The 22,312-nt window shown below is 44.5% G+C and overlaps 1 protein-coding gene across 2 annotated transcripts in view; it reads left to right on the top strand.

The window, feature by feature from the left end:
• LOC147250247 (capping protein, Arp2/3 and myosin-I linker protein 3-like) overlaps positions 1–21,343 on the top strand; it is a 30,154-nt gene extending 8,811 nt beyond the window's left edge. Inside the window, exons 11-40 of one of the 2 annotated variants that reach the window (XM_086224711.1) lie at positions 776–870; positions 1,851–1,937; positions 2,593–2,702; positions 2,796–2,873; positions 2,963–3,039; positions 3,463–3,567; positions 3,670–3,739; positions 5,501–5,582; positions 5,745–5,841; positions 6,051–6,105; positions 6,907–7,079; positions 7,239–7,307; positions 7,686–7,779; positions 8,665–8,763; positions 8,838–8,957; positions 9,042–9,155; positions 9,230–9,405; positions 9,506–9,593; positions 9,692–9,811; positions 13,706–13,772; positions 14,017–14,204; positions 14,283–14,362; positions 16,704–16,877; positions 17,385–17,562; positions 17,634–18,375; positions 18,471–18,574; positions 18,692–18,818; positions 20,079–20,150; positions 20,456–20,563; positions 20,765–21,343. In XM_086224711.1, the coding sequence (XP_086080837.1) occupies positions 776–870; positions 1,851–1,937; positions 2,593–2,702; positions 2,796–2,873; positions 2,963–3,039; positions 3,463–3,567; positions 3,670–3,739; positions 5,501–5,582; positions 5,745–5,841; positions 6,051–6,105; positions 6,907–7,079; positions 7,239–7,307; positions 7,686–7,779; positions 8,665–8,763; positions 8,838–8,957; positions 9,042–9,155; positions 9,230–9,405; positions 9,506–9,593; positions 9,692–9,811; positions 13,706–13,772; positions 14,017–14,204; positions 14,283–14,362; positions 16,704–16,877; positions 17,385–17,562; positions 17,634–18,375; positions 18,471–18,574; positions 18,692–18,818; positions 20,079–20,150; positions 20,456–20,563; positions 20,765–20,805 (3,790 nt within the window). In that variant the 3' untranslated portion in view covers positions 20,806–21,343. The remainder of the gene's footprint in view (positions 1–775; positions 871–1,850; positions 1,938–2,592; positions 2,703–2,795; positions 2,874–2,962; positions 3,040–3,462; positions 3,568–3,669; positions 3,740–5,500; positions 5,583–5,744; positions 5,842–6,050; positions 6,106–6,906; positions 7,080–7,238; positions 7,308–7,685; positions 7,780–8,664; positions 8,764–8,837; positions 8,958–9,041; positions 9,156–9,229; positions 9,406–9,505; positions 9,594–9,691; positions 9,812–13,705; positions 13,773–14,016; positions 14,205–14,282; positions 14,363–16,703; positions 16,878–17,384; positions 17,563–17,633; positions 18,376–18,470; positions 18,575–18,691; positions 18,819–20,078; positions 20,151–20,455; positions 20,564–20,764) is intronic. The other variant, XM_086224712.1, reaches the window with a different exon arrangement.
• Positions 21,344–22,312: the final 969 nt, after the last annotated feature.

Here is a 22,312-nt window from a genome sequence, read left to right as displayed (position 1 = left end):
TGGCCCTGCTCCGGAGCAGGGTCAGCCCTGACTTTTCGGGGACTCTTCATCACCGTTTTGTTGTCCAATCTCAATCCATCTTCAATACGTCATCAGTATGCACATTCTTTATGTTTACATTCCGAGCTAACTCAGCACGGCGATGTCACGGCCAAAGACAAATTCTGAAGATCAAACTGACCACGGTCTGAAAAAGCAGCGTGTCATAGTTTGTGGTTGAAAAGTCCGTTGAAGATCATTTGACGGAACATGCACACAGGATTTTACCAAACGGCCATGAAAGCTGACTGAGGCGGGATTCAGCGGGGTGCCGCAACAACTGAAAGAAAAGCTTAAAAAAAGAGTAAGAAGTAATTTCAGGAGATTAAGGATAATAATATCCTCCAGGGCACAATGCAGGGTGGTTTGCCTCCTATATTAGGTCCTAGATACAGTCTGAGAACATTCTTACCTGAAAGGTCGCGGACCGTTGTTGACTATTCAGGAGGACGGTGACCCACCAGTGGTCTGGATTTTGGTTCAAACCAAGTGAAAAGTCTAAGTGGGGGAGGCTGGTGTGAAACAGACCCTGATGATGTCCAATGATATCTGGGATCGAACTTGAGGAGGTATTTTTACCTGAGAGTTTTTGTCACAAACTTGGAACAAGTATCTACAGCAAGATGTAGGCTCTACAAGCCCAGATGTCCTGTGAGTCCCTAAATAACAGCGGCGTTCCTCTAAATGTTTAAACGACAGCATCGGCTCCTCTGTGGCTAACTGGCATTTGTTGCAGAGATTTCCCACAGAAGATGTCGGCTGCTCTGGCTGAGAACCCTGCCTCTGTCATCCACTCACTCAACCTGGCCCACAATTCACTGGACAACCAAGGTAGGAAAAAAGTCAAAACATCCTAGTTATTCTGAGCTGGCTCGCTCTCTCGCTCCCTCTCTCTCTCACTCTCTCTCTCTCTCACACACACACACACACACACACACACACACACACACACACACCTACTGTATATGGAGGTGAGTGTGATTGAATAACTAAAGCCACATCAGACAATCGCTGCTTCTACTCATCCTTATTTGAAAGTAGACAATTTGGAACCCTTCTTGGTTGGAAGGTTTAATGTGTATTTAAAATATGTGGCGGTGCTTCGTCTGCCCTGATTAAAAAAGATCAAATGGCATTAAAGTAAATATCCCAAAATAAAATGAAAAAGGCCCCCAAGCATCTGAACTCCATCTCTGATAAATTGCAATAATCAGTTGATAATAAGTTTCACACTGAGGAGAGATCGTTTTCATGGTCACAGACATTGATGCTGACTGGTGGATATACCAACTCTTGTTTAAATTTCTTTCATGGAGCCATCTGCAAATCAATCATCCCATATGGCCGCGTCTAAGTGACACGGATGGAATCGTTCGTGTGGAAGAGTAGAGTTTATAGATGGTTTTAATCTGTATTAATCTGTATTTACAATTTTTAGTCCTCATCTTTGATTTCAACTCTTCAAATCTCATCTGCTTCCTTAAGCATTTAAGTCAGAAGATCTAAGAATTTAAAAAAGTATTTACAGAGTGAACGTTAGAAAACAGGAGATTAAATGTCTGGATGGGGGAGTTGAATGAATAAATCATGCAAAACTTTGTTGCTTAATTTTGTTATAAGCACGAAATGTAATTTTAACATAATTTTTGAGTGAGCGCTGAAGTGTGGCTGACATTTTTGGGGGGAAAGTCACTGTATTGAAATGAGATATGAGTCAGAAAATGAACCAGCACATTCCAGTTAGCGTCCTTTTACTGGTGGAGCGCTCTGCTGTGTAGCTTCAGTATTAACCCTATGTGTGCCTCCTGCAGGCGTGTCAAACTTGATTCAGCAGGTGTGTCGCCTCAGCAAGGGACTTCGGCTCCTCAACCTCTCCAAGACCTCTCTCACCTCCAAAGGTCTGGCATCTTCTCTCTGGCTTATTTCCCCTTTAGTACCTTGGTCATGTCGAGCAATTAGGGACTCATTGTCTTGCGGCTTTTCAACCATTTATCCATATTTAAGCAAGTTTGGCAATTAACATATCGGGTGCTAAATGGCCTTTTATTCAAGAGGAAATAAACATATTACATAACTATTGCGTGCGCGTCCTCAGAAGACCCAGCCTTGGCCCTACTCTGCGCCTGATTGGCTAGTGGTGGTTGCCTCTAGGTGTGTGGACTAGATGGGTCAGGGTCAAGGCCAATCAGAGGAAAAGAAAGACACTGAGGACACTGATTTTTTAATTTTTTTATTTATTGTTTGTTTGTGGGTGCCCTTCCCAACATAACAGTGCGTACCCCAGTTTGGGTACACGTACCCCAGTTTGGGAACACTCTCTCTGTCTTGACGCTGTACCTCCTGTTACTGTCTCATCTTGCTGTGGAGAAGTGAAATGTTAGGTTGAGCCAGGCTGAAGCGGCGCTCTGCTTCTCACTGATACCTGCTGCAGAAACGTGTGAATAATGCATAAACACAAAATGCTGTGCTCTCTTTTAATCTTGTACATCTTACTCTTACTCTGCTCTTCCTTTAATCCCTCCGTCTGCCTCCCCCCTCCCCTCCCCCCATTAGGGTTGGTCTCCCTCTCTCAGGCTCTGTGCTCCAGCGATGAGTACTCCAGCTCCCTCCTGCACCTGGACCTTAGCAAGAACCCAGGGATGCTCTCAGGGGAGGACGCCTCGGTCAGGACCGCGTCTGGAGAACTCACAGTTCCTTTTATACACCACTCTTACCGCTCAATATGATGTCCCTCTTCTCTCACTTCCTTTTTGCAGAACTTGTATCTCTTCTTGTCTCAGCCCAACTGTCTGGTCCATTTGGATCTGTCTGGCACAGATTGCTCTGTGGACTCAGTACGTATTTAATGGCTGGGGATAAAAACGTTAAGAATGTCTTCCTCTGTTAGCTCAGATTAACTCTTTCCATCCTGTGTGTCATGCAGCTATTTGGGGCTCTTCTGAGGGGGTGTTGTGCTGACCTGTCCTTTCTGAATCTTTCCAAAAACTCCTTCTCCCACAGGTGAGTCACGAACAAGCTAAATCTGGGGATATCTCCTCTCCATTTCTCCTGAAAGGCATCATCTTCCATCTCACCCCCCCCCCCCCTTCTGCCATTATCATCTGCTCTCGCTTAATGGGAAATCAGAAATGAGCTTTGTGGAAATCGCTGGAACATTGTGTTTCCTCTCCATGGGTGTGTCTACTGCTGTTTAAGACGAGAACTCTGGGCACTGTCTGCACAGATAAGACTCATGAATATTTGAGTGGAGCTATCCATCATTTGACCCCTCTTGCTTTCCCTCTTAGACTTCAGCTATAGTCACTTTATTTCTCTGTCAGTGTCACTACTCATATTTACCCAGCATGTGACCTCATCTCCTGTGTGTGGTCAGCCCACTCCCTCCATTATCTCCTCTCATATTATACATATTTTGTCCACTAGAAAAGTGAAGGACACGCTGCCGTTGTTCCGCCAGTTTTTCAGCTCTGCCTTCAGCCTCACCCATGTCAGCATGGCCTCCATGAAGCTGCCGCCGGACGTGCTGAGGTAACCTGTTACTGACTTCTGCAGTGAGGGGAAACGTAACGTCTACCGATATGTACCACTTCTTTTCTCTGTCAGTCACTTCCCTCCTTCCTGTCTCCACAGATCATTTCTAGCAGGGTTGACCTCCAATCCTCATATCAATGACCTTCATCTGGACATTAGCGGCTGCGAGGTAAAACTTCAGCCATGCATTATAATGTTATCCAGGTTAAAGCAGAGCTTGTTTTTAGATAATAATAGAGACGCACATTATTGGATATGCCGATATCTGTTATGTTGATATTTTTACAACTGATATGGCCGATTGCTAACATTAACTGATGTCATCATTAATTGTATAAATCTGTTTAAAAAAACAAAAGGTTTAAATGATATTTACATACTGAAAAACATGTTAAGTTTGTGGATGTCAAAAATAATTTTCTTCATTTCAAAACCATTCAGATCAGCCTATGAATTTTATACTTACCACATTGTTACCTCATCCTAAAATAGCAACAACAACAACAAAAATTGGGCTGATATAAATATTGGCCAACAGAGTGATTCTGTTACGTTTAAAAAATAAACAATATCTGCAAATATAGATAATATGCCAATATTATTGAGCATCCCTACTGAGTAATATTGCCATCTGCAAATATCATTCTTCCAAATCATTTGTAAAGTCTCAGCGTATCGGCAAAAAGATCCAGTGGTGTATCTAGAGTTTTTGCAGCATTTGCATCATGTACGGCAGTCAAACTGTTCCCCAACACAGCCCTAGCCTCTAGCCAGTGTTCTGTAATGGACTTGGAAACACGGTGTTCTTCATAATAAGTGATAAACTCTCCAAATACACCACAGTAGCAACGTGACAGAAACACTCTCAGGTCAAATAGAAGGTAAGGGAACCATCAGTCAGACTCTGTAAAACTGTTGAACTGAAAGACACATGGAATATTCTACTAGAAACTTATGCAAATACCTTGCAGTCTTTGTAAATGTGATCTCTGATGCTCCATCATGTCTCAGAAGCAACATCTGAACTTATTGTGAACTGTTCCTTGGCTTGTAGAAGTTACTTCCAGAGGTTTCCCTGGCAACCGGTCGGTGAAGGATGCAGCACAACCTTACTTTAGAAACTTAGGCCTCCTGTCCGAACATTTCCTGACAGAAAAGTCACCTCAGTGTGCTAGAGATCGCTGGGATGAAGCGCCTTCACGTAGCTGTGCGAAGGCGTCACACTTCTGTGACAACAATATGTTGTAAGACAATCAACAATGCTGGCGCCTTTCACTCAAAACACAGCCACACTCAACCGCTCCACGTTGGAAGCTGGTGCTCAGAGATGCTACAGGGACACTAGCTTTCAGTTTATTTCAATTTCTGTTTATTTCGCAGTTCATCCAACAAGATGAAAGATGTTAGTGAGGGAGCTTTACAAGGATTAGCTTCCTCCTTGTGTTACCTTTGAAGAGAAATGTGAAATTTGATGTGCTGATGATCAAAAATGTCTAAAAAGTCAGACAAGGGTTTACATCATATTCCCAAATGCTTCTTCAGTAAATGGAGTTAAACTCCCCAGCTGATGGATGGACGTCTGTGTGATCAGCTGCATTTAACTGGCTTTTGAACATTTGTGAAGTTAATTTCATTTCAAGCACAATGATTTGGTTACCGTTATTCAGCTCCTCCATATTAATAGAACACATATTTTTAACTCTGTAAGCAAAACAGTGTTTTCCTTCCTAGCAGAGTTGCAGCTGATCAGCAGCAAAGTAAAGCTGACTGCTTAAACAACCTTCACATGACTTGCAGACATAAAAAAAGCATCCATAAATTTGGCTCAGTGTGGGAAAAATAGAACAATCCCCTCAAGTGTGACCCGAAAATGCCTCTGATTCATGCCTTCTGTCTCCTGTTGTCTCTCTGGTTGTATTTCTTTCCCCAGCTAAGGTCTGCAGGAGCTGCTGTTATCCAGGAGCTCTTCCCCAGAGTGTCCTCCATCGCCACTCTGGATATCTCAGACAATGGTATGTTGGCACGCTGCAACACTCTCTTCCTCTGCGACCTTGACTTGTTCTCCTCAGGCAAGCGTGAGATGCTAATGGGTCGAGCCATGTTGAGCTGTGTGTGTGTGTGTGTGTGTGTGTGTGTGTGTGTGTGTGTGTGTGTGTGTGTGTGTGTGTTGACAGGTCTTGATGCAGACTTGCTCACAGTACTGCCAGCCCTTTCCAGACATCCCTCCCTCAAACACCTTCATCTCGGCAAGAACTTCAACATCAAAAACAGGTACGCGTGGTGCTCCGTGACACGCTGTGCTGCTGCAACTTGTGACCCTGTGTGTTTGCTACAAGTGCCAGCTCAAATCAACAGCTTTGGGAGTTCACTTCACTTTTCATAAGCGGCTGCAGCTCCTCGGGCAGACAACTCGCCAGCGGCAGGAAATGGAACTTACTCGTCTTGTCTCTGCCTTTTGTCTCTATGTTTTGCACATGCAGGGTTCTGGATGAAGTCCTGCAGAAACTCGTTCAGCTCATACAAGAGGAGGAATGTGTGAGTGGTAACAGAAAAACTGATGAAAACATTAACCTGCCGTTAACCCGTTTTTTTTTTCACAGATGCGTCTTAGAAGTCTCTCATAGGACATGTTTGGAAAAGGGCAGACATTATCGAAAAAATCCTGGCAGGTGATACGAAGAACATCTGGTTAACTTCAGTAAATCAAGCCAAACTAAGATCAATGGACGCAGAAGCTGAAGCAAGTCGTTAGAAATCAAGGAAAGCCCTCGGGGGTGCTCTTTGCTCTTCCCTCACAGAAAAAACACTTTCAGTTCTGATGAAACAGATGCTATAGCAGGATCGACGCTAACCTCCTCACTAGCAGTCTTTGAACGGCACACCTAAACCACTCCCATGTCACCCCTGATTGGTCAAAACTACAAGCAGTTCACACACAAATGTTTCTAGCATGATCTCGCAAAACCAGCTGTCTCGCAAGGCAATGAAAATGCAGCGTGTGATTTAGTTTGAAGAAATTTAAGAGTTTGGATGGACTGGCTCGTGCTCCATAAATCATTTAAATGACTTGGAAAACTATGTCAATACTAATTTAAAATCACTAAAAGTGACAGAATTTTTGACCGTGTTCACTGTATCATTAATAATTACTATGTTAGCCTTGCGGGCACAGTGTCTATATCACTCCACGCACACATTGTAAATAATTCACACCAGCTGCATGTAGTCATGTTGGCAAGTGGCACATCATGCAGTCAATTGCACCAATGCTCTCTAAGTGCCCTCTTCTTTCCCTTCACTCATTTCTATCCTTTGTTCCCCCCTCTACTCCTCCAGGCCCTGCAGACTCTGTCCCTGACCGACTCGCGCCTGCGCTCTCGGGGCACCGTGCTGGTCAACGCTCTGGGTAGCAACACGTGCCTGAGAAAAGTGGACCTGAGCGGCAACAACATGGATGACATCGGAGCCAAGATGCTAAGCAAAGCTCTGCAGATCAACACCACGCTCAGGTAAAGCTGAGGGTACACAAACATTTTGGGAGAAGAGATGAGCTCTACATTTGAGAGGGTGGTGAGGGGTGAAAAATGGCAGAAGGAAGAAATTTACACGGAATTGATGTTTATAAATGGAGGTTTGAATTCAGTACAACTCACAAATTTGCCTTGTAGGAGCGTGACATGGGATCGCAACAACACCTCCGCAGCAGGATTTCTCGATGTGGCGCGAGCACTTGAACAGTAAGCACAGACGTGATGAATATATGTGCTGTGTTAATCTGTAAATAAGATGATGCCTTCTATATCTGCAGCCGGAACAGGGAAGGTGTGGGGAAGCCATGATAGACTTATAACATGTTGAGATTTGCAACTTCAGGCAGGCAAATTGTTGCTTTCCACATCAGTATCTGGAATTGTCCAGATGTAGCTTGAGGCTAAGAATGACATGGTTGCAAAGATCAAAGTATTACTCATGAGTTGCGTGGCGTAGGAGGGATATTTTGGGATGAGCTTTGTCCAGTGGGGATATTAACCCTGACTAACTCTTCTGATCTGTAACTCACTTTATTTTCTCTTGGAATAACTCAATGCTTCTTCTTCTGGTCTTCCCTCTCTCAGTAATTTCACCTTGCAGTACATGCCTCTACCCCTAAGTGACATCAGCCAGGCATACCGCAGCGCCCCTGAGAGGACAGAGCAGGCACTGACCAAGGTTGGCACCAGAGACCAACTATCAGATATGAAAGGAACTCTCCAACTTTTCAGAAATCCGCTTATTTGCCATCCTCCTCAGAGCCAGAGAGTAAGACTCTGTGCTGCACTGGGAAACTGAGGTCCACAGAGACCAGCTGACTGCTAGTTAGCTTAGCACAATGTATGTTAGCATATCTCCTGGAGTCATTGAATAGATCAGGCTCAGGATGTTGGTTTGTTCAGCAACCCTAGTTATATTAATGCAGGCAAAGACCAATTGAGAGAAGTATGCTTGATGACTTTTGACAAAGTTATGGTACTGCCCATTGGCTAGCATTCATTGTGCTAAGCTAACTAGCACTCAGTTGGTCTCAGCTCTGTAAAACACACTCAGAGGAGAGAAGGGTCTCCATCTTATTGTCTGGCTCTGGCTGCGATGGACAGTTAGTGTATTTTCCTAAATGTTGGTGTGTTGCTTTCAGCTAGACCGAAGAATTCAACAGAATATTGTTTGGTTTGTGATGCCAAGGTAGTGTCGTCTGACATCTTCACAACCAAGTTCCAGGCCTACTTGCTTGTGCCCCTCATGGCATCAAGTTCGTTTGATCAGAAATGAGCAGGCATTTTGGCTTCAGATAGTATAAGTATTTGAAATTGCAGTTAGTTGCAGTACAAGCATTCAGGATCCAGATTTGAAGGTAGCCAAATGACAGATACCCCAGGTCCTGATTCCCAGCCAAGGTGTCCAGAAATGTGAAGTATGAAATAGTGCAGCCTCCTCCTCTCTGCATCCTTCCTCTTTGTTTCCTCTGTGCCTGCTGCATCTGTCCATCTTCTTACGTTTTTGTGTACGTTCCTGTAAACCTGCCCGAGTGTAACTCCCTCATGCCTCCCTGGTGCTCAGATCCAGCGAGCTCTAGTGAGGAACAATCAGACCCAGCGCTTCTCTCAGAGGCAGGCACTGAGACTGCACCAAGGCCTGGTCACCAGCACCGCCGAGCAGGTACCGCTCTCTATTTAGGCATACTTACTTCTCTCTGCTCCACGTGCCTTAAACCCCACCTGCCTGTTTCCTAGGTGATGGAGCGCTTGTGTGTGCGCGTCCAGCAGCAGGTGTGTATGCTACGAGGCATCGGAGAGATGGAGGAGCTTCAAGCTGCTAAACAAGTGCTGAAAGAAGCCAGGAACTCCCGCGCTGTGAGTGATGCGCTGTACCAGAGTATCTGCATTACTCTCACACACAAAGTTGATTTCAAACTCGATTATTTTTTTCTTCCCAAGCTTTACCCTTCGCTGTGCGAGCTGGCACATGTGCTATCCGTGGACGGGCCAGTGCGGCAGCGGCTGGACTCACTGGCGGGGGAACTTGGTAAAGCTGCAGACAAGGAGCTTCAGGTAACTCTAATAGCCTCTTTCACACCCTGATCTGCGACAATAACGGAGTTACTGAGCCGTGGCATTCTGTACAGGTGATTGTTGACTCAATGGTGTCTCTCTGCCGGGAGCTCTGCCCTTTATCTTCTTCTGCGGCAGAGCGATTGAGTCCTCCGCTCTCATCCGTGTCAGAGCGTGTGTCCATCCCTCGTTCTGCTATTCGCAAGGCCCTGATGGAGAGAGCAGCACAGGACATCCACAGAGCCTTAGAGTAAGATGGAGCAACAGCAGTTTGCATCGGTCGGTCTCAGCATGTCATATATGCCAGTTGTGTTATTAATTAGTGAGTGTCTCTTATCTGTCATCTGCAGGGAAGTAAAACTATCAGTGGTTTCATATCTCACCAACTCCATCGTGGATCAAATCCTGCAGGAGCTCTACGCCACACACAAGACCCTCGTAAATACAAAGCCTCTTTTGTAAAGGTTACTGCCTGTGAAAGAAAGACTGAGTAAATGAGTGTGTGTCCAAGGTCCAAACTACTGTGTCCATCTCAGACCCGGCAGGTGTCTCATCTTCAACGCTGGGAGGGGACGTGTGACGACGGGACAGCGTGGAGGTTTAACAGACACAGGGACTCTCTGGACATCACCGATGAGGAACTCGGCACCAGCATAGTAAGTGTGGACGCACAGATTCATGAATTTTTTGTCACATTGACTGTTGACTCGAAGTTTTGGACAGACTTTCCAGACTTTTAAGATGTTGTAGACTCTAAGTTTTTGTTTCAGAGACTCTCAGGTCTTTCAAGCATCCTAATTTATTTTTTTTAGCCCTTTAATCATGTGATAGTTTGCCATTTTACTTCCTGTGTTATGTTTTTAAGCCAGTGTGACCACCTGCTCTGCCTGAACGTGCCTCTCTTGTGTCTTGTCTGCTAGGCTTCTAACAGACTGTAAGACGTATGAAAACTCATAAGTTTATTGCTAGCAAGTAAAAGATAATGAGGAAAGTCTATAAAGTGGCACAGGAAGAGTGAGTCCGAAGCAAACAGAAGTTAGCACTTGTCTCCAAGTCAGTTTTTTTTTTTTCAACTTGCCTTAAATCAGATCTGTGGCTCACAGAAGTTTCAGATATTCTGACGTTTTCTTCTACAGGATAAAATATGTCAGATAATACCACGATTCTACACAATCTTATGGTTCCTAAACATGGTGGTTGCTAACGAGTGGCTAACTGATATTATAGAAGTCGGCGTTGCCATTAAACTTCATCACACCGAAAACAGAAGCTTTGTTGTGGTGACGCTGAAATCATTTGTTAGTTGTTTGTTCATACCATTTCGTTGGCTTTGTAGTTCTAACAAATGCATTTACATCTCAGAAATCATAAAAATGGTCTCCGTTGCTGAAGATTATCTTGCTGAACCAAATAATTCAATATCGAGGGAACTCACGGGCGATGCTAAATTCCAGGTTGGCCTGCAAAAACCGGTCCCTGCGGTACTGCATGTACAGCGTCACATTCAGTGTGTGACCTGCTGCTGTAGGGACGATAAACAACAATGGCACCTGGAATGGAGCGAACCCTTGCAATCATGGCCGTCGAGAAAGCACAATAATAGAGAGAAGGAAAAGAAAACAGGGACAAGGTCATGGCGAGGCTAAGGAGGCCAACTAGGATGCTCATTCTGCAAAGGGAGCTTGAGGAAAGTAACCTTATTGTCAGCATGCCCGTGGGGTCCTGTTGATCAGAGCATCATTTCAAGTTGCAGGCACATTGTGAGAAGGTCATCCTTAATTTCTGTCAAAAATTTGTTGCAGGCTATCTTTAGTTGCAAGACGATGACAACAGCTTTCTTTGAACCTGTCTCACGGTTTGGCGTAGGACTGCTTTTTAGAATCACAAACAAAGACATCACCTCAAGTCGCATGGCTGGTCTGAGATAAACACAGCAGCTTTGAATCTCTTGGTCTGCCCAGCTACGCTCCGTTGATCCAGTCAGCCGCTCACCTGCTCCGTCTCTCCTCGTCTGTCTCAGTTGCCTCATTAGTCCTATTGTTCACTCCAGTCTTTACAGGATTCCTTCTTCAAGCTGCCTGTTTGTCAGTCTGCATTGAGTGGAGTCTTAGATTTTATTCAGTTTATTTATATATTTTATGTAAGAAAAAAAATCAAGTACTTTATTTATCCATTTGAAATGCACACCTCTGGGTTCCAGCATTTTTAATGCTCCACTGACAACAGTTAATGGTTAAATTCACCACTGGAGCAGTTTTAACAAAAGATGGCTTGGTGGCGTGTTGGGATTCAGCTTAGCTTTAGAGGCTCCACAATGATCCGCCTCAAATCCTGAATTCCTTCATCGCAACCCTGACTGATGTTAAACGTGTGCACGTTTTCCCCCTTCCTCTTAATGTGAACAGAGTTAATACACAAACATAGAATTTATCAGCTGGCTCCTCTCCTCTGTCCTATTACCTTCTTTATGTGTTTTTTCCACTCTTTCAATGATTTTTTTATTATCATATTGACTCTCTGGAATACAACAAAACCTGAAACTGAGCCTGCAGTATATTGTCCAGACACACAAAGAGAGACGATATCAGGTAATGTAGCCCTCGAACGTCGTCTGTGTTTGTCGTGTGCCTGAGGCTCTTTTCAGCACAGTGGCTCCAGTCATTAGCCCCTCATACAGTACGACTCCGGCGTTGAACCTGTAAGGAATCTCAAAACATTCTTGTTTGCAGAAGGGAAAAGATCAGAGTGCTTATTCTCTCCCCTGCGTGACTCCATTATACTGTTAACATGGCTAACAGATCTTTCAATACCTCTTTTATTCATTATAAATAATCTGAAAGCTTTCCTATGTTTTTGGCATGATTGTGCCTGTTGCTTCACACCTCTTTCTTGCCTAAATTTCCCCTGTGTGGGATTAATAAAGTATTCTTATGAATTTGCACCTCTAATCTTCTTGTTTAAAGTAGTGACCTGTATCTCCACATGCTGTGGACTCCCTGACCGCAGCCATCAGAATGTATGCTCCTCACTCCTGAGCTTGTTTTGTTTGTTTGTAGTCCCTCAAGGATCCATCTCAGGCCCATTTTACCTCAGTTTCTCTCTGGCAGCTCAGTCAGAAGAACAGAATATTTCTCAACGGTTGAAAACCAAACAACCAGTACAATTTAAGCTGTGTTGAGGTGATATATCTAATGTTCAGCAGTATGATCCAGTTTTCCATCAGCTTCAATCTTGTGCTATCCCAACACCTGGGGCAGGGTCAGGTATTATTCATATTAGAACCAATATCTGTACTGGCATGCTGGAATTCTCTTCTAGCATGAAATGCTAGTGGCCGGTTTGTCACAGAGCTGCTGCATGATCGAACTGAAACACCAGTGCAGCAGGCTAGTGCCAGAGTTTCCCATTGGCTGCCGCTCTCTCAAAATGAATTAATGAGAAATGACATAAAGTGATGACTGGAGCAGCAGCAAGACAAAGACCTCGTTTCTGCTCGGTGGAAGACCTGCAGGTCAAAAGGCAGCTGATTCCAGGTCAGAAGTGACAGCATGGCCAGGTTTGAGCAAATATGTGAGGATGCTGTGGAGTGGCTCTGCCTGCCAGCTGAGATCTGCTTGCACCTCGCGTTAGTGTACACGCCTAAAGCATTAGCTAATTTGAAAGGCCAAGTATTGCCTACAAATTATAATCCAATTATAATACAGTCTCCCTCTTAGGTTTATCAACGATGGTAAACAATGTAGCCAACGCCAATCAAGTGTACAGACTGTGGATGTTTAGAGCCATTATTGTTTGATTTGGCTCATTTGTAACATTTACGTGAGGTTGTAAGTCTTAAATTTGTAGTGTTGCATGGATTCATCTCCCAAATATCAAGGAAACTGATTTAGCACAGGAACAGGAACCAAACGTAGGGCTTCCAGCAAAAAAGGAAAAGTTCTAGGACTTAAACGTGGCAAGCAGGGCTGAACAATCAGTCGCAGCAGACAGTTGACACAGCACAAGCAGCACACTGGGAGGGCGGATACCCACAAGGAAGAACTCCCAGGGGATTGACGCTGGAAGGCTCACTAAGACAGCGGAGATGAACTGACATGTATATGTGGGAGGCAGGTACCAGGGACCAGGTGAGGGCGATTAGGGCGGGGCTTGTCTCTGAAATGAGAGGCAAACCTGCAGAGTGACCAAAATAAAACAGACAGAAAGCATGATTAATATCAGGAGCAGTGTTCTACGTTAATATTAATTTGATGAAATATACGGTGAGTATTGCTGTTAGTAATCTACCTAATCATTGTAGGGCTTTTCATTTTGATATTGAACGTCCCATTTTTCATTTTTTCCACAGTTTGCACAGCTCTTTGCCCAAAACGAAATAGCTTTTAAAGTTATTTAATTTGACCAAACTGCAGAGACTAAAGTACTGTTTGGCCTGGGGGTGTGCCTCTTTTACTTGGGCTTGATGACATTAGTTTTGTCTGTGTCTTAGTGTAATCATGTCCCTCAGCATTCTTTTTTTTTGTTTTCTTTTTTTGCTGTTTGCCTTCTAGGATACAATAGCCATTAAAAAGCGCAGCTCGAGAACAAGGCGAATACGACCTGTCTCCACCAGGCTGAGTGAGTATCGTTCTATATCCTCCTGTCAAGCCTCTTTTATTGCCCCATTAGTGTGTTTTCTGTGGAGCCCTCTTTCCCTCTCCCTCCGCCTGATTCAGGCCTCACTGAGTGTGTCCCAGAGCGGCTGCCAGCTGTTTTAAATTTAATGTTACACAAAAATGATGGCTCCTCGTGATTCCCTGTCTCCTTGGCAGTTCCTTCTCTCACATCCCTCTCTAATCCTTTGATCTCTGCTCCCTACCAGGTCTGTGTGACGACTCCAGCTCCTCGCCGCCTCCCTCTCTGCCCTCATACTCATCGCCGCTATCGCGCTCTGCATCCTGGGAGGGTCTGTCAGAGCTGCCCACACAGGGTCTGCCTCTCCATCATGTGACGCGGGTTCGGCCGAGGCCTCCGCGCAGACACAAAGGAGGACATATACCTGCTGAGACAGTGAGTCAGGATCAGTCTAGCCCCCCACTGATGCAAAATTCATTCAACAACAGTTTGGATGTGTGTGTGTATACACAGCAGTGCAGTGAAAATGGAGGAATAAGCCCTCTGGATGATGGACTCCCAGATTTCTACACTAAACGAGTCCTCCCTGATAGGTAAGTGTTTTCTTCACTATTTCTGAGGATGTTCTCAAAGTGAACGCAGACCGATGAGTCAGCTTTTTCTGCGTATATGCAGCCACTCCATATGAACTCAGAGCCTTCTGAGGTGAACCGCTCTTCTGCAGTCTCCCCCCCCCCAGTCTGTGTTGTGGTTGTCTCATCTGCGTATTGTGGACACAAAGTGCTTCAGGTTTTCATCGCCCTTTGCCATTGCATTACAGTCCTCCAGGCTTGCCCCAGACAGATCACATGCACTGGGAAGCAAAGCGCTCAAAAAAAGTACTGCATCAGCCATCTTGTTCTGGGTGAAAATGACCCATAATCCAAAGCAATCAAGCTGAGCTCCAGAAAGTGTGAACTAAGAGGACTGAGGCCCCATCAGATCTGAAGTGGACCACAAATAGAACTAAGTCCCTTTTCAGATGAACAGACAGTGCGAACACAAAAAAGCAGAGTCCTTTTCCTCTTTGTCCACTTTTTGTTTCACTTTGAGAGGACAGAGTTTGGTCCTCTTATGGAGGACTGTATGTGAAAACACCCTCCCTGTGTTTGTGCTCACTGCCCTCCTCCCATTTTGTGTATTTGTAGTTCCTCCTCACCGAGCCACCATTATTTCAGCAGGCTTTGAATATTTACTTACAGAGACGTCAACCATGCTCCAAATGAGCAAGCAGACTTCTTGTGCTGAAGCTGCTGTACACACAGTAGCGTGCGGGGTTTCGTGGTAGTCGTGGCTACTTGTGTGACAGAGGTCTGATCATGGTAATTCATAATGTACTACAACTATGAGAGGAAGTATGTGATTGAAATGTAACTATTAGAAATCATTATAAAAAATGAATCATGTGGAATAAAAGTATTGAGTGTATTATTGATGATGAGCATTGGCATTTTGATTAAAAGAATTACTGAGAGGACAGGTTTGTCTACAGATCCTAGAGAAGGAGCCGGGGTGTAAGGGAGTGAGACGGTTGGTGATGTAAGAAGGGGCAAGGCCATACAGGGATTTAATAGCAAGCAGTGAAAATTTAAAACTATTTCTAAATACCAAAGGCAACCAGTGCAATGAAGCAAGATCAGGGGAAATGTGATCATGTATTCTAGTCCTGATGAGAACCTTAGCTGCAGGATTCTGTACGCGCTGGTTGACTCCGTAGAGAAGCCGTTCCTGGTATCCTAAATGGCTAAAAGACAGACAAAAGAATGAATGGGGATTTGAGCGGCATTGGATGAGAGGAAAGATGTCATCTTTGGAGTTTTCCTGATTTAAGCTATAGTTGCTTTAGGTCAAATAGGTCCAATTAAGTCTGAATTGAGGATGAGTGCAAACCCTGAAAAACTGAGTCCCTGTTTTGGGTTCTAATACCATCACTTCTGTCTTCTTGTTACTGAGAATTAGAAAATAACTGGATATCTGGGGCCTGCATGACAGGTTGTAAGGGCAGTAAGAGAGGTCTGTGGGTTTTGGAGAGATTTATTTGTGCATCATCTACATACCAACGGAAGGAAATATTGAAATTATGGATACTTGGCCGATGGCGGCACGGTGGTGCAGTGGTCAGCACTGTCGCCTCACAGTAAGAAGGTTCTGGGTTCGAGTCCCGGCTGTAGCACGGGGTCTTTCTGGGTGAGTCTCCATGTTCTCCCTGTTCCTGCTGGGTTCTCTCTGGTACTCCAGCTTCCTCCACAGTCCAAAGACATCAAGAGGGGACCAGGTTAATCCAGACTCTAAATTGACCGTAGGTGTGGCTGGGAGAGCCAATGGTTGTCTGTCTGTATGTGTTGGCCCTGCCATGGACTGGTGACCTGTCCAGGGGGAACCCCGCCTCTCGCCTGAAGGCTGCTGGGATAGCTGTCTGAAGTAGACAGGTTTGTTTGTCAGCTTCAAGGAAATTGGTGATTTTTGTTATCGGGTGCAGCTTTGGTGATTTAATTTTTCTCCATGTGTGACCATGTGCTGTGCAAATTAGCACAACTGTGTTTTTACTGACATGTAAAGTACACAAAAATTAAAACCAATGAGCTAAAATCTACAGTCTGGCTCTATGACTACAGATGCAGCAGGATGGTGGTCCTTCATTCAGCCGGGCCTTCATGCATCATTAGAACCTTCACCTCCATGCTGCTGATCATTGATACATGAATATGATCACATCCATTGTATGAAAAGTGGCCACACCACTTACTGTCTTAGTGGTGCAGCCTAGCAACACTCAACCTGCCAATGTACTAGAGGCAGAGAGGACAAACTCCCAGCAATGACAGCTACGAGCAATTCAATGATGCTCACTGCGATGACTCAGATGTCTGACATGCAACCTCTCACCCTTTCCAGCCAGCTCTCCTCGCTGCACAAGGCACACTCACTGAGGAGGAAGAAGAGGAGAAACATGCTCACCATTTTCGGTTTCCGTAAAAACCGCAACCAAACTTTGTCCAACCAGGGGCCAGAATTTGAGGCAGAGTTTTATGGGGATGGGTGTCACACTGTTGCTACAGCACCCACAGGGTTTGTATTATCAACACACACAGGCACTGTTTTTCTATGCCCTTGAACATCAAGCACAAATCCGTCTTCCACCTCCCTCCATGTTCTGTTCTTCATCTTCATGTTTTGTGCTGGTTATCTCGTCTCGGCTCTTATAGGGATGATCAGCAGTACTGAACTCCACAAATACTCTGACGCATATCGCTTGAAATCGTTGTCATTTGTGTGTTGATACAAGAAATGGCTGATAGCTGCCAAAGAGAGGGCGGGCTGACACCAGCATGTGTACACAGATGTAGACGACAGCCGGTGGCCCCGACAGTCAGCCAAGTGATTATAAAAGAACACATTGCATGTCAAATACAGATTAGGGGAGTAGGAAAGCTGATTTTTGCCACAGAAGTGATACTTTCCCAAGATTTCCAAAGATTGCTACATTGACAACTACACGACTGTACCTCTTTTTAATTTGTATTTTGAAAAAGATCAGCATCGTGCAGACTAACATCTTTTTTCCTCCGATGTTAGGACAGCCATGGAGAATGTATACACACTTCTTCAGCCCCCGAGGTCTGCTGCCAGGGTGGGATCCCCCGGCGAGGGGGGTGAAGGGAAAAACACTCTTGTGTTGAGTCCACCGCCAGTGCCATGTATCCCTCACCCAGGCATGGGAGGAAGCAAACACCCCTTCTTTTCTCCCAGAGAGGTACAGTCATAGCAATTCTCATGACACTGGCGCAGTCTTTTCCTTTGCAACTTCTGGTTTTATTTTGACAGAAACCTGAGGCGGATGCTGTGTTTGAACAGCCAGTAGAGACAGATAAGTACTGGGCTGACGACAAACAGAGGACAACTGATGTTCTGGAGGCAGACAAGCACTGGATGGAAGGAAGGGAGAGTGACCAACAAACTGTAGAGAGACAGCGGCTAGATGACAGGCTGCAAGACCGAACATTTGGAGAGCTGAGGACAACTGACAGACCAACAGATAGGCACTGGTCTGAGAGCAGACAGTGGACTGTCGACAGACACACTCAGCGGCAGATTGACAGAAAGATAGAGCGACAGTGGATGGGTGGCAGACAAATAGACAGGTCGTGGTCAGAGAACAGGCAGTCGGACATACAGGTGGATCCTCAGTGGGCCGAGAGCAGACATCCTGGCAGAAAAACAGACAGACAAGTCCAGGCGCTTCATTTGGCTCAAAGACCGCTGCCTCCATACCCGTCAAACAGAACACCCTCACCAAAACAGGAAGCTGAACCCCTGAAAACCCCAGAGGCAGCAGCTACAGATTGGCATCCCACTCAGGACACACAGGGTGACAGACACACAAGTCCTGATGCTGGAGGAGGTTTTACGGAAGGATGGAGGAGCAGCTGTGCAGGAAGGGGAGGAGCCCCTGCCGGACGAGCTGCTTCGTGCATATCTAAACCTGATCCCCCACCGCAGAGTAGCAAACCCACCCTGTCCAAGCTGAGGCAGAGACATCGTCTGGAGAGCTCAGACACTCTACCAGGTACAACTCTGTCACCTCCATTACTGAGCAATCATTGCCTCGGTGTGTAAAGAAGCCAGAAACTCTGGAGCCTCTCACTTCTCTTGAATCTGTAGTTGCAGAGGAAGAGGAGGAAGATACAGAGCTGGATCATGGAAAGATGGAAAAGAAAGAAAAAAGGAGAGATTTGGAAGGCCAGCCTCCACCAATTCCTGAAAAGGTTAGACATGCTTGGGCATGGTTGTCTCCTTGTGTTAATCTGCAGCAAATCAGCCAGTTGCCATTATTGCCTGTTGGCTTCTTTATTTAATTCTTCCTGTTCTGCCCTGACAAACAGCCAAAGACATCCTCATATGTGACTTTTCCAAAAGAATCAGCCAATGAGAGGAACTTACCTCCTCCTCCTGTGCCACCTCCTTTCAGCAGGCCTATACACGGATTGCCAGACAGAGCTGCAAGTCAAGGTACCCCCAGGTCCCCCCCTACCCAATAGATACAAAATAGATAACATCATACACATGGTTGTTAATGCCACGATTTGGTTTGGTGTCATTTTAAGTTTTTGTGCCTTTGTCATTTTGTTCAAACACTTCGTTTTATCATTCCTGCATACACAGGGTCATTTGATCAACGAGTTAGATGAAAAAGCTTCACGGATGACAATGAATTTCTCTTTCCCGGCCAAGAGCATTGACTCTTCTGTTGTCACCTTGAGATGGGGGGGGGCAGCAACGTTGGAAATGCATTTGGTTTATTTCTTATTTATTTGGCAGAGAACAGTGCCCATCAATCAAGATTGAAGTTTATATTATGAGGTAAAGGCCTCTGAATTAGCTGACCTGAAAACAACACATTACATCAAGAAATGTAAGGGATATTAAAAGGATTTCTCGAAAGTAATGTTGACATCTGCAAAAATGAGTGTGGTAGTCACAGTAGCTTAAGAGTTACTCAGCGAACAGCTCTGATGCGTTTTTAAATGCCCCCCCCCCCCCCCCCCCAACCAAAAGACTTCCAGTTCAGTGCAGTGTTGTGGCCATGCGGCACCATTAGCTTCAAGCTAAAAATACATGTGGCTGTCTCGTAAAGAATACGCACAAAGAAGTGATGCATTGTTGAAATAAGTTTTGGTAAACTTCAGACATGAATTTGTAGTTGAAAGTACTTGAAAATCCACTTTTTAGTTGAGGTATCAATTGAAGTGAGCAAACCTAGCACAGGTGTCAGTTTCCTTATCGAGAGCTTCTTTTCTGCAAAAAAACATCCCCAGCTAACACCTGCTTGCATCTGGCTTTTGTCTGGTTTTATTCGGCTTTCAATCACAGGTGAAATGACCCTGCAGACACGGGTACTTATCCTCCTGCCCAGTGCTATGATGCGTGGAACCTCTGTGACTTTTTATCATCTCGGCCAAAATTCAACCCGGCTACAGTCGAGCGGCGCTCTAACCTCATTCAGTCTGTGTCGGGCTGGAAAAGCAGACTGAAGCTAAAGATATAAGACAGTGACTGGAACGTTTTACTGTTGCTAGTAAGAAGAGGGCAAAGTAACATCTTTCGGTTCGATTCTGCAGCCTGTATATCAGCCCCTGGTTGTTTTGTTTTCATTAAACTATATACACTATGTTTAAATACACATTTATTCATCCTAGTTAATGTATTGGATGAATTAATATCTTTGTTTGTGACTCCATATTGTCCTCATTGTTCTCTCATGTTGCTCAGGTGATGAAGGCTTGAGACCTCAGGCGCCTGTGAAGCCACAGAGGAACAGGAAGGCCATGTCATGTGATGCAGGTATGATTTGTCTCCCATGCGTGATTATTCTCCCAGCAGCGTGTTGCAGTATAACTACATGTTTCATGTATATACATATATATATACATACACACACACACACACACACATATATATATATATATATATATATATATATATATATATATATATATATATATATATATATATATATATATATATATATATATATATATATATATATATATATATATCTCATATAAATAAATATCTATCTATCTCTGTCACTCTGTGTGCACCACATCTAACCGCTGATTTGTGTTTCCTGTCCCCACTGAACTCAGGCACTGACAGGGAAAGCCCTAATAACATTGAGAAGCCCCCAAATCGCAAACCCCCTGTGAAAAAACCTAGACTACCCCAAAACAGAAATAAGTCTCTGGACTTGTCTGGTACTTGTCTGTTTTTATTTGTGCGTGTGTGTGTGTGTGTGTGTGTGTGTGTGTGTGCGCGTGTAGTTGTGGAATATTTTTAAATGTCTATTAGAAGACAAATGCAACAGAACGCTGCCTATTAATCTGCATGCAACGTGTTTTTGTTTTGTTTTTTAAAAACTCTTCGTATCCGTGACATTTTGGCGCTCTCTTTTACAGACAGTATCAACTCAGCACCTGGTCATAGTGAGCTGCTGTGACACCGCACAAACTCACCTGCCACTGTGCGACTGAGGGGTTGTCATGACGACTGGAGCATTTAATTCATTGAGGAAACAAAAGAAAAAAGGCTGTGGAGAAGAAAGTCCAAGAGTGCAACGTGACAGGCAGTGTAGCGCATCAGTCACCTCTTCACCCCGACTGTGTCTCTGTCTTTGCTTTCCTCTTACGTGAAAACATGCTCAACTCTGTGTGTGGTTGCAGTATTTTAACAGTATATCTTTGCTTCTTTAGAAAACCCAAATGATCGTTGTCTTTTGTGTTGCTGGACAGGAGGCGGAGCTCCCGGCTCGTCAGACTGAAGGAAAATGTCTTTTATTAGAATGTGATTTCTATATCTGCCATGCATTTTTTGACTGCTGACTGCCTTGGTTGACACTTGAAAATGAGTTGCTTCTTATCAAATAAAACCTGATGATTTTTATCTAGTTTTGCTTTCAGGAGCTGAGAGGTCATATATTTTGTAGAAAAAAATAAATATTATGTATGAGCACCCTTACTGTACGAATAAAACACTCATTGAAAACAACTGTTGTGGTTCGTATGGAGACACTGTTAAATGCTTGTGAGATGAGTCTTATTTATTAGCCACTGGTTTATGTCCTGATGCCTGTAAAGAATCAGCAGCTGCGGCGCTCTGCCCTCAGCGCTGTGGAGCTTTGTACCAAATTACAGATCAGTAATTAGATTTTTCTGCCTAAGGCTTCTTTTAGTCACTCTCACTGTTCCTATAAAGTCAAGTTCAGCAGTCGCAGGCGGATGTTTTCCGTAACTACACTGCCTCCCTCGCACCAAACCAACAAAGTTAGCGGGTGATGGAGCTTGAAAGATGCTACACCTGCGACACCTCGGACTGTGGAGCCTCCAAACCATGTCAATCTGTCCTGTAAAATAGAGAAACAAGGGAGGAACTTGTTCGGGAAATGATTTGCGTCTATATGAGCCTTTAATGCCCCCACATGACCAACGCCCACCGAAGTGGCTGAACTGACAACAAATCAAGCGTGATGCTCTTAATAATGAATCAACCATTCAACAGCCACAACTCTTAAGAAGTTACTGGGCTGTGGCGGAGCCAGCTACTTCCTGTTAGCTCTCTGCTAACTTGAATGCGGATGATGTATGCAGTCGTGCAGCTCTTCCAACGCCTCACAGCTCCCGGACAGTTTAACACACCAAGGCTGTGTGATGGCCAACATTTCTTTAACAATGCAAGTTGACGATAAAGCACTTATACTGGATGCAAAATCAGCACATCCAGGCATGTACAGGTGAGTCATCGGATGTAATTTTATGAAGCAGAACAGAAAAGAATTTTGCTGTAAGAATATTCTGATAGGGATATTTTTTAAACGCATTTAACACAGGGATAAAACTAGGAAAACATATTTTTGATTTCACTGGACCTTGAAACTGCTTGGAAGTGCTCTTAGCATGCACACGTTACCAGAGACGGAACTCTTGGTATCTTGTAAAATGTAAGTATCA

Source organism: Aulostomus chinensis, chromosome 14 (assembly GCF_037954235.1).
Source record: "Aulostomus chinensis isolate RoL2024-O1b breed Wild chromosome 14, RoL_Achi_v1.0, whole genome shotgun sequence".
In the NCBI taxonomy this organism is placed as follows: Eukaryota; Metazoa; Chordata; class Actinopteri; order Syngnathiformes; family Aulostomidae; genus Aulostomus; species Aulostomus chinensis.
Note: the sequence above shows the minus strand (reverse complement) of the source record. Positions and strands in the feature narration are given on the sequence as shown.